At 34.7% G+C, this 16045-nt stretch overlaps 1 protein-coding gene across 1 annotated transcript in view; it reads left to right on the forward strand.

The window, feature by feature from the left end:
* LOC150102036 (LIM domain kinase 1-like) overlaps positions 1-16045 on the forward strand; it is a 307253-nt gene that overhangs the window by 58242 nt on the left and 232966 nt on the right. The window contains exon 3 of the mRNA XM_090399953.1: positions 3109-3244. Within this exon, the coding sequence (XP_090256079.1) occupies positions 3109-3244 (136 nt within the window). The remainder of the gene's footprint in view (positions 1-3108; positions 3245-16045) is intronic.

Genomic DNA, 16045 nt, shown 5'->3' on the forward strand with positions numbered 1-16045 from the left:
TTATTTATTTATTTAATTTACTTTAATTTAGGAAATTTAATGACCTTTTTTAGTTATCTTACATTAGCTACTTAGATGATGCCTTTTGAAATTGTCAGTTATTGTTCGATTAGCTTTGTACTGAAGATGCCTTTGATACTTAGCAAAAATTGTACTAATAAAATAATGTTTTACACGAGTTTATTCCGGTATTATAATTTAGTTAAATTTTTATGTACTTCTGAAACCCTGCTCTAGAGACCTAATGCGGAACTTCTTTTTTTTCAGCCCTCAAATAACCAGTTGGTGGTGTTGCACTAGGAAATGAAATTCATAAGTCATATACCACCTAAAGCTGTTCAATTTGACTGGAACAGTACCATTTTCTGATCATTTGCCCACTCTTCCCTGTTTGTGAATGAAGAATGAAAAGAAATCATGGAAATCTCGAATACATTTTAAATGAAATTGCATCAAACAAAAGAAATTAATAATAAATAAACAAGAAAATAGCAACATGTACATGTCACTTCCTTGCAAGTCACAGAAACATCAGTTTATTTACTTATTTCTAGCAAATAGTGCTGTTTATCCAAGCTTATACTAATGCATTGAATGCATAAGTCTACAAACTGAATAATCGGACAGAACCAAACAGTCAGACTGAATAATATTAAGTTTGTCACCTTCTGAGCAATAATTTTTTTTTTTTTGATAGACAATTTTATAAATTTTCACCATGCATGATACGTGAAAAAGTCAATTTAAAAAAAGACTTGCAAAAGGAACTACAGTCAAACTTGACGATAACAAGCACTCAGGGACCGACAAAAGTTCCTCGTTATAACCATTACTTACTATATCACTGATGAGTTAAATCTACCTTCTATTTTTTAATTCTCATTAATCGATAAGAGATAGATTCAAAAAAAAAAAGTATTAGAGAGAAAAAAAATAAAGTTACATACTTAGATATTATTTATATGAATTTGCTTATATAAACTGCAATACACTTAATATTGAATGCAATTTATTTGTCCATAATATTAAAACTGTACACTTAATACTAAACTTTATTTTTCTGTAATTAAAAATAATACTAATTAATAATAAATACAATTTCAGTTATCCAGCAAACCGTTGTACAAAATCAGTTTGTCCAAAATTGTGTAGCAAATTTTTCCACTTGAGCCTTCAAGATTGGACCGTCTATTGAGCATCCAGCACTACTTTGTGTAGTGTATTATTGAAACATTGCTTCACTGACATCTGTAAGCTTGCACTTTATAAACATTGTTGAAGAGGAGAAAGAAAACTGTTTACATGCTTCAACTTTTTCATGAACTAAGAGACACTTTCTTTTAGAAGACAAGTTTCCAATGGAAGGATTCGTTTTTAACTGATTTTACAATTGTGGCAAAGTTTGGGTAAAGTGAAGAAGGGAGGCCATAGACCAGACATTGGAGAGATAGGTAGAGTGGGAATTGTTTCAGAAGGCAGGATTAGATTGGAAATTGGTCTGTAATCTGATGCTAGTGGCCAAAAAAAAGCTAAGTTACCCCTTTCATTTTTGTCTATTCCAAGAATTACCCAAGAAATTAAGTATGTTTGCATAGTTAACTTTCATTTTTTTATCTGGGTTAGAAATAACACTTAATCAAAGCCTGGAGACCACAGATATGAGGGGGTCAGAGAAAAATTAGTAGCGTGAATGGATGACATCAATGGCTGAATCATATTAAAACTGAGGATATTAGAAAGAAGCCTGACATTGGTAGCATTCAGGAGTGAGCGAGCAGAGATAATCTTAGGGGCATTGAACAGAATGGTAGAGGGGAGGTTAGCATAACAAGTGTTCTTTATGAGAATGGCAAGAAAAAGATCCAAAGGAACTAAGATCTTGGTGGATTGATACAATAATAAGTGCCTCAGACAAATGAAATATAAAATCATGATGATATTGGAGTCCTGATAAATAAATTAATTTGGAGGGAAATTGTCAGTAGGAAGTTAGTAAAACATGAAAGTTTACATGATTACTATCATATCCTATACCAGTGGTTCTTAACCTTTTCGAAGTCATGGAACACTTTTGATTATAAGAAAAATTCGGGGAACACCAAAAGCATTAGATTCAGTCATAAAACTAACAATAAATCCTATACCAGTGGTTCTTAACCTTTTTGAAGTCACGGAACACTTTTGATTATAAGAAAAATTTGGGGAACACCAAAAGCATTAGTTTTTATTCTGTTATAATGGAAATAATTCCCTCAACGTTTTTATTATGGAACGAAGGAAACATATCTGCTGTATTTTTTTCTGATATGCTGTTTTTCCAAAGAGATATTTTTTTCTGAAAAGCTGACAATTTGTCAGTGGTCAAAATATTTCATTTTTCCCTTGGATAGTTATATTAACACTATTTAAGTAATTAAAAATATTGGCTAAATATGCCATTTTAGCACACCAAATATCATTTTGTAGACATTTTACAAAAGGCATCTGTACATTCATTTTGAAAAAAGGCCAATAATTCATTCTCAAGTTCTAAAATTCGGAAAAGCGGCACTTTACCCCTGAATGACCATCTTATTTCAGTGTGCAAAAGCAAAGATTCTTACTCGGCTTCCATAGATATGCAAAGTTTTTTAAAAAGGCATGCTTTTGAAGATCTTGACTTTATCATATGTAATTTACCATATTTGGTCTAGTACATGTTTTAATATTGGCGGTAATGTTTGGAAACTAGGGATTCTCTATGCAAAAAACAGTGCGTAGATATATATCCTGCAAACACATGACCTATAAATGATATTTTATTGGTTTAGAAATCAACGCGCATAGCAGTCTTCAGTTGTTAGGATCAGAGCAGCCAATTACTCAGAACTGTGTCATGTGACATCTTTTACTGATGGAACCTTGTTCGTGGAACACGAGTGTCCCGGGGGAACACCGGTTAAGAACCACTGTCCTATGTTAAGAACCACTCTCCTTGAAGGTTTATATCAGGAATTTGATGATGATTATGATAATATATACTTTAGTTTAGAACAGTATCATATAAAAAGCTTCAGTTTTATTATTATTTTTAACATTATATATCTGTTTTTTAAATTTTATATAAAGGTGTTCTGTATGCGAAATTAATCTCAACTGGCGATATTTTGAAAAAAATGATCAGTTATTTTGTGAAAAGGATTACTGGGAAAAGTTTGGAGAAACCTGCTATGGTTGCCAATTAATAATCACTGGTCCTGTTATGGTAAGACTTGACTAGTTTTGATATAAAAGAAAATGCATAGTTTTAACTTAAATTTTTAAAATTATAAATTTAAAGATGTATTTTGAAGATGAAAATGTAAACAAAACGTAATTTTATTTATTTTTTTATATGCATGTTTCTTTATGTACAGTTTACAAATGTTAGCATCAAAGAATCCATATAGGATCAGCTGTGACTAAGATTTTGCACCAAATAGAGCAGAAGTACATACTAGAAATATATACACGTTAACACAAGAATAATGTTTAATTTGCCAAATATTTCGGTCTGAATATTATAGACCATCTTCAGTGGCTACATAGGAATAGTTTTAAAAAACAAAGTGGAATACGAACAATCGATCATTCACACATAGAACGAGTCGCGTGATGTCATTAGAAGAGTAAACATTTTTAAAGTCATAATTAAAGATATTAATTCAGAAATTCTTAAATAAGATTATTATATGAATTTCTGAATTAATATCTTTAATTATGACTTTAAAAATGTTTACTCTTCTAATACTTAGTGATATGACATCATGCGGCTTGTTCTGTGTGTGAATGATGAATTGTTCGTATTCCACTTTGTTTTTTTAAAACTATTCCTATACTTAGGTTCAACAGTGGAAGAAGATGGAGGAGCTGAGAAGGAAGTGGGATGCAGGATACAAGCCAGTTGGAGGAACTGGAGGGAGATGGCTGGAGTGTTATGCGATAAGAGGGTGCTGATCAATCTGAAAGGCAAAATCTATAGGACAGTAGTGAGGCCAGCTATGACATATGCTATAGAAACTGTGGCCCTGAGGAAAAATAACATCAGCAGGATGGAAGTAGCAGAGATGAGAATGCTTAGGTGGATGTGCGGTGTGACCAGAAATGATCTCTGAGAAATGACTATGTCAGGGGAACAGTGAAAGTTACGAACTTAGGAGCGAAAATGCAGGAGGCAAGGTTGAGATGGTTTGGTCATGTGATGAGAAGGGAAGACGAATATGTGGGAAGAAGGGTCATGCAGATGGATGTGCAAGGAAGGCGGAAGCATGGGCGGCCAAAGAAGAGATAGAGGGAGCTGGTAGAAGAGGACTTGGGGATGAAGAACTTGGATGTGGTGACAGCCCAAGACAGGAAGGTGTGGAGGAGACTCATTATCAATAGTGACCCCACTTAAGTGGGAGAAGCTACAGAAGAAGAAGATTCCTATGTAGCCACTGTTAGCCTAGTGGCTATGCGCTTCGCAACCATATGCCTGGGGAAGGAGTGTCCTAGGTTCGATTCCCGTCGGTGACGTGAGGAGCTGAAGGATCTTCCTCAGCCATAGCCAAGTTAGCCAGTCTTGGGCATGGACTGCAGGGTTTTTTCCCCAGTTTATTCTGGGGTTTTTCATTCTGCAAAACAGGCAAACTGGCCTTGAGAACTCAACACTACAGGCCATAGGATACACTGGGGCATGAGGCTGACCACCTTATCCTGTAAACGGAGTGAGGTCCGATGATCAATGGACCCTCGACACCGCAAGATAAAAGAGGGTATAAGGAAGATGAGATGAGATATTTATTTAAAAAAAACACGTATAAGTTCAAACCCGTGTTCTTCAAGGGTCAACTGTAGTAGTGCTCGAAATAGTTGCAAGCAGATTATAAACAGATCAACTGAACTCAAAAGGGAGCCAAAAGCAGGAAATTTAAAATAGCTGTTATGCATTCTAGTATTTTGCTAAGAGCTATTATCTAGCAAACTACTTGAATTTTGCTTCTGTTGCATCTTTTGCATTGTTAACCACAGAAAGGCTGTCTCCAGGATTCTTACTTTTCCTTCAGTTGTTGTTGTTGTGCTGAGTTTGGTAATGTCTTATTATTCCAGATATGTAGCATTTAATCTACCCTTTGTTTATCAGAAAGAAATCTTAAGGTTTGTGCTTTAGAATTGATTCCAGTTCTATTGTCTTTGCATTTTCTCTTGTTCCATTGTCAACTGTTGTGCTTTGAAATTAGTCTATATTCAACCCATCCCTAAGAGGGGCAACAAATCTTTATCCAAATTATCATCCACTTTCTCTTATTTCACTTACTTTCTAAGGTAGAATCCATACTGACATATAATACAGTTGTCAGTATGAAGGGATCTGCTTGAATATGTTGTCAAACATTTGGACGAGTAACATAAAAAGTTTGGAATTGCATATGGTTGCTGTTTATATCCAAGGCATTTGATTTTGTTTGGCACAAAGACCATATGATAAGAGCTTACTTTCTATCTTCTAAGTTCAGCAACAGAATTTGCCAGCTTTCATTCTGGATACATATTACATTTGATGTTAGATGGATCTTTACCTCAAACTTGCCACTAATGCTGTTCCTCGGAGTTTTTCACCTACTTTTTCTTTTGTGTGTAGCTGTCCTTTGATAGTTGACTGCTCATTTAATCTATAGTTTGGATTACAGTCCATTGCATTTTTATTTTTCTAATTTCATAAACCATGTTCTACACTACAAAACTTCCAGAACATCCACTAATGTAATCTGAAATTCCTTGATTTGCAAGGAATTTAGGGTTACAAATGGGTTCTGATAAACTTGTTCATTCCATTGATAGTAAAATTCAGGCCTGTCTTTTTTTTTCTTCTTCCATCTCAAAGTTTTCTTACAATGTTGCTTTGACACATTCATATACATCGACAAGATGAGATTTCTTTTTTTTTTTTTTTGGGATAACTCTGACATCAAATCTTTATTGGCATATACATATCACATATATCACTGCCTCACCATCTAATAAATTTGGCTCTTTCACTGGAGATGTTACTATATTTCTGAATTTCTATTCTAACCTATACTCCATAAAATTCCTACCAGCCACTGATATTGTATTTACTCTTGCATATGGGTTGATGCCCTTAAACGCTCTTCTTACAGAAGGAAACAGAACATTTATGTTAATTAATGAACTGTCTCCTTAATTAATGACTGATTCACTCCAATCTTTCACACAATTTCCACTGTCCAGAATTTCTGGACTTTGTGGAAAATTCAAGCAGCAAAATTTCTGTAAATATTTCCATGCTCACTGTCCATCAGGACTGGCAGGCATTATCAGTTTATGATGTCTTTAAATTTTTCAAAACATGTAGCAACTAATTGACATTACAGTTCAACTCTAGACTCACAGAACAAAATTTTATCTTTAGTTTTTTTTTTTTTTTTTTTTTTAATTTCATCAAATCTTGATTTGGTTCTAATGATTGATATACATCTGACAAAAAACGTGACTAACTTATAATTTCTTAGATGTTCATAGTTTCAATTTAATTTTAAAGTACGTTGCAGAAGAAAGTGAGAAAGTGAAGACTTGTCTCCTTTTCTCCTGTTTTACAAGTATTTACAAAAATACTGCAGTCAGATTTGACTGCCCTGCACGTAGTCCTGATCTCAAGCCAGTAGAACACCTTTGATGCCATCTTTGCGCCAACCCATTTGGCTGGTTAGTGTATCTGCTTGCCTACCAACAGGTTGCAGGTTTGAATCCTGCTGGGGCATGGATGTTTGTGATTATCTTTAGGTGGGAAATAAATTTCACCAACCAGAGATCGCTGACCTGTTTATTGGAGGCCTGATGTGGCTTGAAAACTTCCATGTTTGTGCTCTAGAGCAGGGTTTGTTAAAAAAAAAAAATAAATAAATAAAAATAAAATAATAATGCAAAAAATTTAATAAAAATAGAAAATCCTTAGCTCATCCAAGATACTAATGTACTACAAGGTTTTACAATCTTTTGTGGGTTGGAGTCGCATATTAAAAACTGGAAAAACTGATACATTGGAAGCATATCAGACCAGGTTTTGGAGATTGATATGTGGGCACTGGTTGGAGATGAGCATTGGTATATGGACTAGTTCACATTGAAAGAGGGCCAAAAATACCAGAGTATTTTCGGACCATATATCACACAAACATTGGTTTATAAACATATATAAACATTGGTCAGAAGTAAAACACTTGACCAAAGACCAGAGACCGCAGATATGATTGTCCTGAGAAAGATTAGAGGCGTGAACAGATGGCATCAATGGCAATATCATATTAAAAATGAGGATATTAGGAAAGAACTTGACATTGTCAGCATCCAGGAATGCGTTAGCAGAGCTAATCTCAGATGGTATGGTCACTTAAATAGAATGGGAGAGGAAAGATTAGAAAAACAAGTGTTCTCTGCCAAGTTGGCAGGAAAACGACCCAGAGGAAGACCAAGATATAGGTGGATTGATACGGTACAAAGTGCCTTAGATGATAGAAATATAAGATCTGATAATGTTGGAGTCTTGACAAGTAACAGACTGATTTGGAGGAAAATTGTAGATAGGAAGTTAGTAATGATGTAATTTTTTCATGTAGTACTGTCATATCCTGTACACCCCTTGAGGGTACATGGCAGGAATTTAATGATGATGATGATATCACACAAACTGATAGAGAATTTCAAGTAAGGTGAGAAGTGATCAGAACCAGAGAAGGCACCATGTGCAGTTGAAATGTGTACAACTTAATTTTCTCTGAAATAGCATTCTCTCAATACTGCAATACATTGCAGTAATACTAGGCTCAGCCTTGGGAGTTTAAAATCACTCTGAAACTGACATTCAAGTCAGTTAGATCTATGTGTGTGCGCGTGCACTAAACCATGAAGTCTAGACATCTATAATAACCAATTCCTCTTGCCTAACTTTCATGGTGGTGGTGCTTGTTAGTAGCTAGGATATCTCTCAAGAATCATTAACCATTTGGAATGAAGGAACTATTTTAGCATAAACCAATGTAGATAGGGTATGGCCTCCAGACTTCAACCTTGCAATAGAAAAGCAATTCTACTCTACAACAGGACTCTTCTGAAGCCTATTACTTTTTGGGCTTTAGAGCAGCAGTGTCCTTATGGTCTTCTCCATATGTTCTATACAATAAGAATGTCTTCAGAGATTCGACACTTTTGCTTTTCAAGAGTTCATCTGGAATGGTACGCTGGATTGAATCTAATCCTTTGGGAACTTTCTAGAAGAACTTAATGATCTTGCTGCTGGTATTCTGTCATATTTGCTTGGTGGGAGTAATAATATGTAAGGAAAAGTGGAGGTGGGGAAACATGCTGCCACAATTTATAGAGGAATTGGGGAAAATTTTTCATGTGTATTGATTAGCAAATAATACATTACTATGTATTTGTCTCTTCTAATATCAACTTGTCTTGGATAATCATGAGAACATGAAGCAAAGAAAATATGGAAAGCTAAAACTTTTCAGATCCACTTCAAAGATGTATGGTTTTAGTTTCATCCTCAGTGACATCCATTTTCATTCCAGTCTTCTAAGTTACCTTTTCTTGATAAACTCTTTTAGCTGTGTAATCAGTACTCGTCTCACTTTTCTCTTCAACTTTGTCTAAGAAATACTATTTGCACATAAGTATACTCTATCCTATGTCAGAAAATGTCTTAGAATCATCATTTTGATTTCCATTGGCTGAAAATATCTTTCCATTAGTTGTATTAAATTTGTCTCTCTCTCATCTCAAAACCAACTATATTGAACCTTTTGATTTCATTTCTTCAAATGTTGATTTTTTTTCCTTGGGAATATTAAACAGGTTATTTGCATATCTACCAGAATAGTTGCAATCCTGACCATCTTCAGACACATTTTATCTCTTCTTTATTGTTGAATCTTTTAAGTTTACTTCAGATAGTTTATTTAATAGTCATTTCAAATCAGATTTTGGATTCTTGTGTGGATCAACATTTGCAGAAATATGCTCTCATCCTAGAATTTTTCAGAATGCCTGTGGAATAATCAGTCATTTCTTTGCATTCTGACTATATTGTTTTCTAGCTGTCTTCTAATCCAAGCATTTGTACTGAAAGTGTTACTTGAACCAATTCTTATAGGTTTGAAACATTTGTTCTGCTTTACATTCATTCTGTCATAAGCTAGTCTACAAGAAGTTTGCCAAGGCTGTACAGGAATCACTGAAAGACCATCTTTCTCCTCTGAATGGTTACAAGCAAATTATCATGACATCCAAAACTGATTCTCGAAAAGGCAAAAAGCAGGAGACTTGCATTATGTCCAAATGGTAATCATGCTTTCTTGTCTTTTCTGAAGCTGTTGACATAACTTGTTGTCACCTTTCTTCTCCTGTTCTCAAATGGTTCTGTTCCTCTATCTAAAAATAAATAAATAAGCTTTCTTCTGATTTTTACTTTTCTCTGAATTTTTGCGCTGATACTCTTGGTAATTATTACTATTATTATTATCAACATTTGACCTCCATGGAGTCAGAGACTCATTGTGGTAGGTACTCACTATTGCATACGATGCTTATCCAACCGTGTCTTAAACTGATTCAATGTGTCCACATCCACAACACACTCACGCAATGCATTCCACTCACCAACCACCCTCCATGCAAAGAACCTGTTTCTTACTCCTTTGCTCACACCCTCTTTATACAGTTTCCAGCAATGGCCTCTTGTTCTACATCCCTCTCTAATTCTATGAAAAATCTCTTCCATGTCTACCTGATAACAACCCCTGACCAATTTATATGTCTCAATCATATTCCCCTCCCTCTTCCTCCTATTCACGAGGCTCTGCAACTTACATTCCCTCAATCTGTCCTTGTACTCCACATTCCAAAGACCACTGACTACCTTTTGTGAATCTTCTCTGTACCCTTTCCAACATATTCTCATCACCATGAAAACCTGGCAACCAAATCTGTGCACAATAATCCATATGAGGCCTGATCAAGGCCTTATACAGTGGACTCATAACTTCTCTATTTCTGCATGTCAGGGTTCTTCGCATCATTGCCATTATTCGATGTGATGTCTTCACAACTTCTGCGATGTGGCCCCTGAATTTCAGGTCCTTGTCCACCATCACTCCTAGATCTCTCATTTCTACTTCTGTTAAAGTTTCCCCACCAAGTGTATACTTTGCATCCCATCGTTGCTTACCAAATCTCAAAACTTTACACTTGGCAACACTGAACAAATAGTTCCACTTACCTACCCATTCATGCAATCTATTCAAGTCCTCTTGTAAGGCATTAACATCAGCCTGACTGTGCATTGCTCTCCCCAGTTTTGCATCATCTGCAAACAGCTGGATATCACTAGTTAAACCCAACCCAATATCATTAATATACAAATTGAACAACAATGGCCCCACAACTGACCCCTGCGGCACACCACTGGTGACCTTATTCTCTCGAGATACAGCACCCCATATACAACTTTGATACATATCTGACAGCCAGTCACTGATCCAACACAGAAGTCTGTTATCCAATCCTATCTGTTTCAATTTATTTAAGAGCTTGTCACGTGGCAGTCTGTCAAAAGCCTTTGCAAAATCCAAGTACACCACTGTATTTGCATCTCCTCTGTCAACGGTATTTGTCACCTTGTTATAGTACATAAGTATGTTAGTGAAACATGATCTCCCCTTAACAAACCCATGCTGATAACCCCAGAGAATGCTGCTGTTATCAACCCATTTCTGTATCCTACTTCTCACCAATCTCTACTGGACCTTCACCACAATTCCAGATATACAGACCGGCCTATAATTTGAAGCTACAGCCTTATCACCTCCTTTATGCAGTGGAACAATTTTACCCTCCTTCCACTTCCTTGGAACCTGTGCTGTCACCTTATTATTCCAGATTCATAGAAATCAGTTGTCCTCTTTAATTTTTTGCCAGAAAGAAACAAGTATCTTTTCCAGTTTGAATATACCAAAAAAGATTTCTTATATATATATTTTTTTTTCTGATTGTATTTTGATATTTTTAGGTGCCTTTGTAGCCCTATGGTAAAAGCATCTGCTTCCATAGTACTAGACTGTCATCACTGTAGTTTAACTCTAGTTTAACTAGAATTAACTCTTCTTTTCCTTAGCCTTATTTTCATCCACTTCTGGAGTTCATTGATCTTTGTCATGAAGTTGAGTTCCCCCCCCCTCCCCTGGAAACTTGGAATTTTAATTCTGTAACTCAAATTTGACAACAGAAGAGATAATATTTCAGATAAAATATGTTAGGAATTAGGACCATGAGATGGTGGTAGTTAGCTGTACTCTCACCTGAAACAATTACTGATAGAACTCAAAGCTATCAAGACACATTTCCAAAATGTTACTAGGATTAAAGAAAAACTTCACATATTCACTTTGGCAATAAATGGTAACAGAGGATTTATTTTATTTTTTTCTTCCTGATTGTTCACAGGATTTTAGCTCCAGATTTTACCTGTTTGCTTTGCCTTGTCCTTTCCTATTCCACTGGTATTTATTCTTAACCTTAGAAATTTAACCTTTAGAAATATCTATTTCTAAATAAATGGAAAAATTTATTATGAGTAAGTTACTAGGCTCCTAGTAACCAATCTCTTAAGTAATAAATGATCCGGTATAAATTTTGCCAATAGCTTACAGGGGGATCTCTTTGCTTATAGCACTCACCTTTGGACAAATGCTGTTGAACAAATGAAACATGAAGAAATTCAAGTGTTTGCTTATGATTTGATTCAAAGGCCTGTTGAATGAGCATCTTACCTTATGTATAGAAAGGCTTAGGTATCATTGATTATTCATAATAATGATGCTTTTGGTATAAACAACACCAAAAGTGGTAAAAATACATTTATTAAACTCCCTATTATTTTGCTGGATTTCTATCCAGCATCATCAGAGTACATATACAACTAAGTAATTGGAAAACAATTTAAATTGTATTGTAACTGACAGCAGAACTAATGTACTTACATGATGCCCTCTATGGGTCGAATAACCATAAATTAGAAATATATACACGTTGACACAAGAATAATATTTAATTTGCCAAATATTTCAGTCTGAATATTACAGATCATCTTCAGTGGCTACATAGGAATAGTTTTAAATAACAAGGTGGAATACAAACAATTGATCGAATAACCATAAAGTTAATTTAGAGAAGTCAGGCTATCAAAAATTATAGTCTTAGATCTTTGGTAAATTAATACAGCCATATCTGTTGAGGTTGGGAGAGTGCTTCAAAGCTTATGCTGATTCTAAAAATAGTTTCTTAGACCTATAAAGACTTCTTTGTAATGTAGAAGTCATTATAGGGTCTAACTTCTGCCAACTGAATTGCTAACTTTCTCTCTCATTGCACATGATGTTGGATGTTTCTTTATTCTCCAAGTCTGAAGTATGCTGTGGTACTATGAAGCTCTTAACCCATCTACTCCTTCTATATATCAAGACATTTTCTAGTTGAATCAGAATTAATTTCTTACAAAATTAATTTGATTCTTTTTCTCATAATAAACTATTTTTCATTCTTTCTTTTGACAGTATCCTCTCTGATTTCTCTTTCTGGAATAGCTCGAACCAATATTCCTTGGCATAAATATTTCATCACAAGTGTAGTTTGCTGAGCATCTTAGAAATTAAGTTTTCTCATTCATTCCAGGCATTATTTTAATTATTTTAATAATTTATTGTGGTACTCCTAAGAACTCCTTAAAGAATCCTTGACCCAATACAGAAGAGGCCAATTAGGTTAATGAATAGTAAGTTAAACAACCTCTTTTGTATGGGATTGTTATTTAAAAAAAAAAAAAATGTACATGCCATCTTAGTTGGTAGAGTAGATAATCTGCCTATTCTCCAGTCAACAGACTGATTTTGAATCTCATCATGGGGATGGTTTATGTGAATCCCGCACCATGAAAGGTGTAAACCTATAATATGTTTACCATTATTGTTATAGCGAGTAGGCTTGAGGATTGAATAATCTGGAGATCTCATGTGGAACTTTATCAAATTCACCTTAGACCTCCAATAAGCAGCACAGTTTCACACTAGGCAATGAAATATATCTGCCCCATAAAGAAACATCCATTCCCACAGAGAAATTTGGATCTCAGTTGATTGGTTTGAGAAGAGATGTTTTCCACTTGGACAACCAGGAAAACCTTTCGAAAAACTCAAGTGAATTTTATCACTTGGTTTTGAGTCTACTACACTGCTGATTGGTGACATTCATCTTGAAAAGTTCAATTTTGTCTCTAGAGTAGAGGAGACCAAATTATCTAACTCTTAAGCTCATCCACAGTTCTAATATATTAAGTTTACTACCTTTAATGTGTGGGATTTACATTTAACACTGCATAATTCAGAACGATGTTGAATTCTGGATGACAAGTTAAAGCTTTCACAGTAGCCATCTGTAAGAAAAGAAAACTGAAGTTAGAGAACTAGAGGTTTCTCTAAATAGATAATTTCTCTACTGAGTGTGAAGTATAAAATTTTTGCATCTCACTTGAAGAAAAAGCTGAGTCAGGATAGAGATAATCACGATCAGATTCTCACTTTAAGTTCACACAAGGCGATGAAATATATCTTCTGAATAAAGAAACATCCATGCCCAAAGTAAAATTTGAATCTTCAGTTTATTGGTTTGAAAAGAAATGCTTTCTATTTGGACAACCAGGAAAAATATTTTTAATAACTTAAGTGGTTTGAGACTAATTAAATTTGGTTTGAGACTAATTAAATAGCTGAAAAATCATGATTATATAAAAACTACCTATATTTAATTTTTGTAGTTATGGAAAAAGTATGTGACAAGGCACAAGAGAAATGCTATTCAAATGCTCAGTTATAAATGGTATGAATAAGACATTATACAGAACAATGCATGGTCTGTTTTAAGTTGTAAGTTAGCAGCTGGAATTAAAGGAAGTGCAGAAAAATGGTTTGTAAAATTAGATGTAAGACTAGGATGCACAGTATCTACACTCTTATTCACCATCTGTGTGGATCACAATATGTAAGAACGTATGTAAAACCAGGTATCAAATTTGTAGATACTGTAATCTTATGCAAATTTTACAAGTAAGCAGCCATCATATAGCTGCTTAATGCAAAATTAATGCAGATGGTGTGTGTGTGTGTGTGTGTGTGTGTGTGTGAATTCTACAAGTCTTCAGGCTTCTTTAGCCTGAATCGAATAACTACAGGAACATATTTGACATGAAAATCAGCAATGAAAAAGCACTGAAAATAGGCAGAAATGAAAAACACCAACTGCATTCTCAGTGGAGAACTTATAGAATGTGTAAAATGCTTCAGCTGATTTGTACCATTTTTAGTGAATTTGGCAATTTAAATTTGGAAATAGACAAGAAAATAAACAAAGCTGTTATATTGGAATTAATAGAACTAATTAATATGGAAAAAAAATTAGTCAAAACATTATGCTATTTATGTATACAACAGTGTTCAAACCAATGTTAATTTATGGAACTGAGTTTTGTTACAAAATCATTTGAACAAAGACAGTACAGATATAAGAATTCTGAGAAAAATTAGGAGAGCAAACAGAGTCATCAGTGGCATAATTATATTAAAAATTCAGGAATATGTTTGTAAAACTGATCTTAGGTGGTAAGATCACTTAATTCGAATAGAAAAGAAAAGTTAGCATAACATGCTTGATGGCAGGAATTACACCCAAAGGAAGACAAAGATCTAGGTGGATTTATGCAGTTAAAATACCTTAGAAGACTGAAATATAAAATCTGACAGCAGATGAGTGGGAGATCTCAACTTAGTGTTTTAAGGAATGCAGAGAACTTACTGGAACTTTTCACTGGATGATCAGTGTACACTGACTTGTGGAGCATCCCATTAGTACAATCTACCTGGATACTGAACAAATTAGGATGTGCCAGCACTTTGGGATTTAACTGACCAAATTATTTAGTATTAGTTTAAATCAAAAGACAGTGATAGTATTGAGTAGATGAAATATCACTGGTTGGGTTATCACCTGGTTAAACAAAGTTCCTGCTATTTTCTCAACTGAAAGTTTCTCAGGTGAGAAACTTTTCAAATGTGTGAGCGATATACAATGAACAACAAATTTGGATGCATGAAACTGCCCCAAATTTGAGAAGCACTCATCTTTAGCCCAGTGGCCAAGACCACTCAATTTAGCTCACTTAGGGGCACTAGGACTCTAGGCCCGACTTTGGTTATTTTTCTTCAGCCTCATTTACCCGGTGTTAGTGCTTGCATGCACATATCATTGTTTTGTGATCCCTGATGATGGCAATATAACTATAACCAGAACTATATAGTATTTGAAACTAGATCTTTCCAACCAAAGGGCTTTGTCTAACCAGCTGAGCTATAGAGGCTCATAAAATGACATGATTAATTGGAGGGGAAAAAAAATCACACTTACTACATATGGGTTTCTGAATTGTACATGGGCAAAAAGTTTTCTCCACCTTTAATTTCATTTTATATCCATCACTCACACATTAAGTTTCAGAGCCTATAGCTGATTTGGCACCACATGGACAGGAATTGAGAGAAAAGTTGTTTATTAAATAGAAATATGTCTTATTCTTTGTCTGTTCCAAAAAATAGTGATGTAATAAGAAGCATTAATGTTAAACAACTTAATCTTTTCCCCCAGGTAAGCATGATTTTGTCAAGCTCTCCTTAAGCACTCCTCATATCATGGAATCTCTTTACAAAACTATCCTTATCTCCTTCTTTCACTCTGTCATACTCTGCTTTCTCTTCCCTTGCATTGCTCCCTTCTTTTCCTTCTCTGCCATACCATTCTATCTCACATTTTGTCTTCTGAAGCATTCCATGTAAGCACTCTTTCAGTACGATCTGGTCATTCTCTTCATTTTCCGCTGTTTCATTCTTCTTACTATCACTCATACTGTGTATTCTCTAATCAC

This window comes from Typopeltis vanoorti, chromosome 11 (assembly GCF_054136105.1).
Source record: "Typopeltis vanoorti isolate ZY-2024b chromosome 11, IOZ_Tvanoo_1.0, whole genome shotgun sequence".
NCBI classification, from domain to species: domain Eukaryota; kingdom Metazoa; phylum Arthropoda; class Arachnida; order Uropygi; family Thelyphonidae; genus Typopeltis; species Typopeltis vanoorti.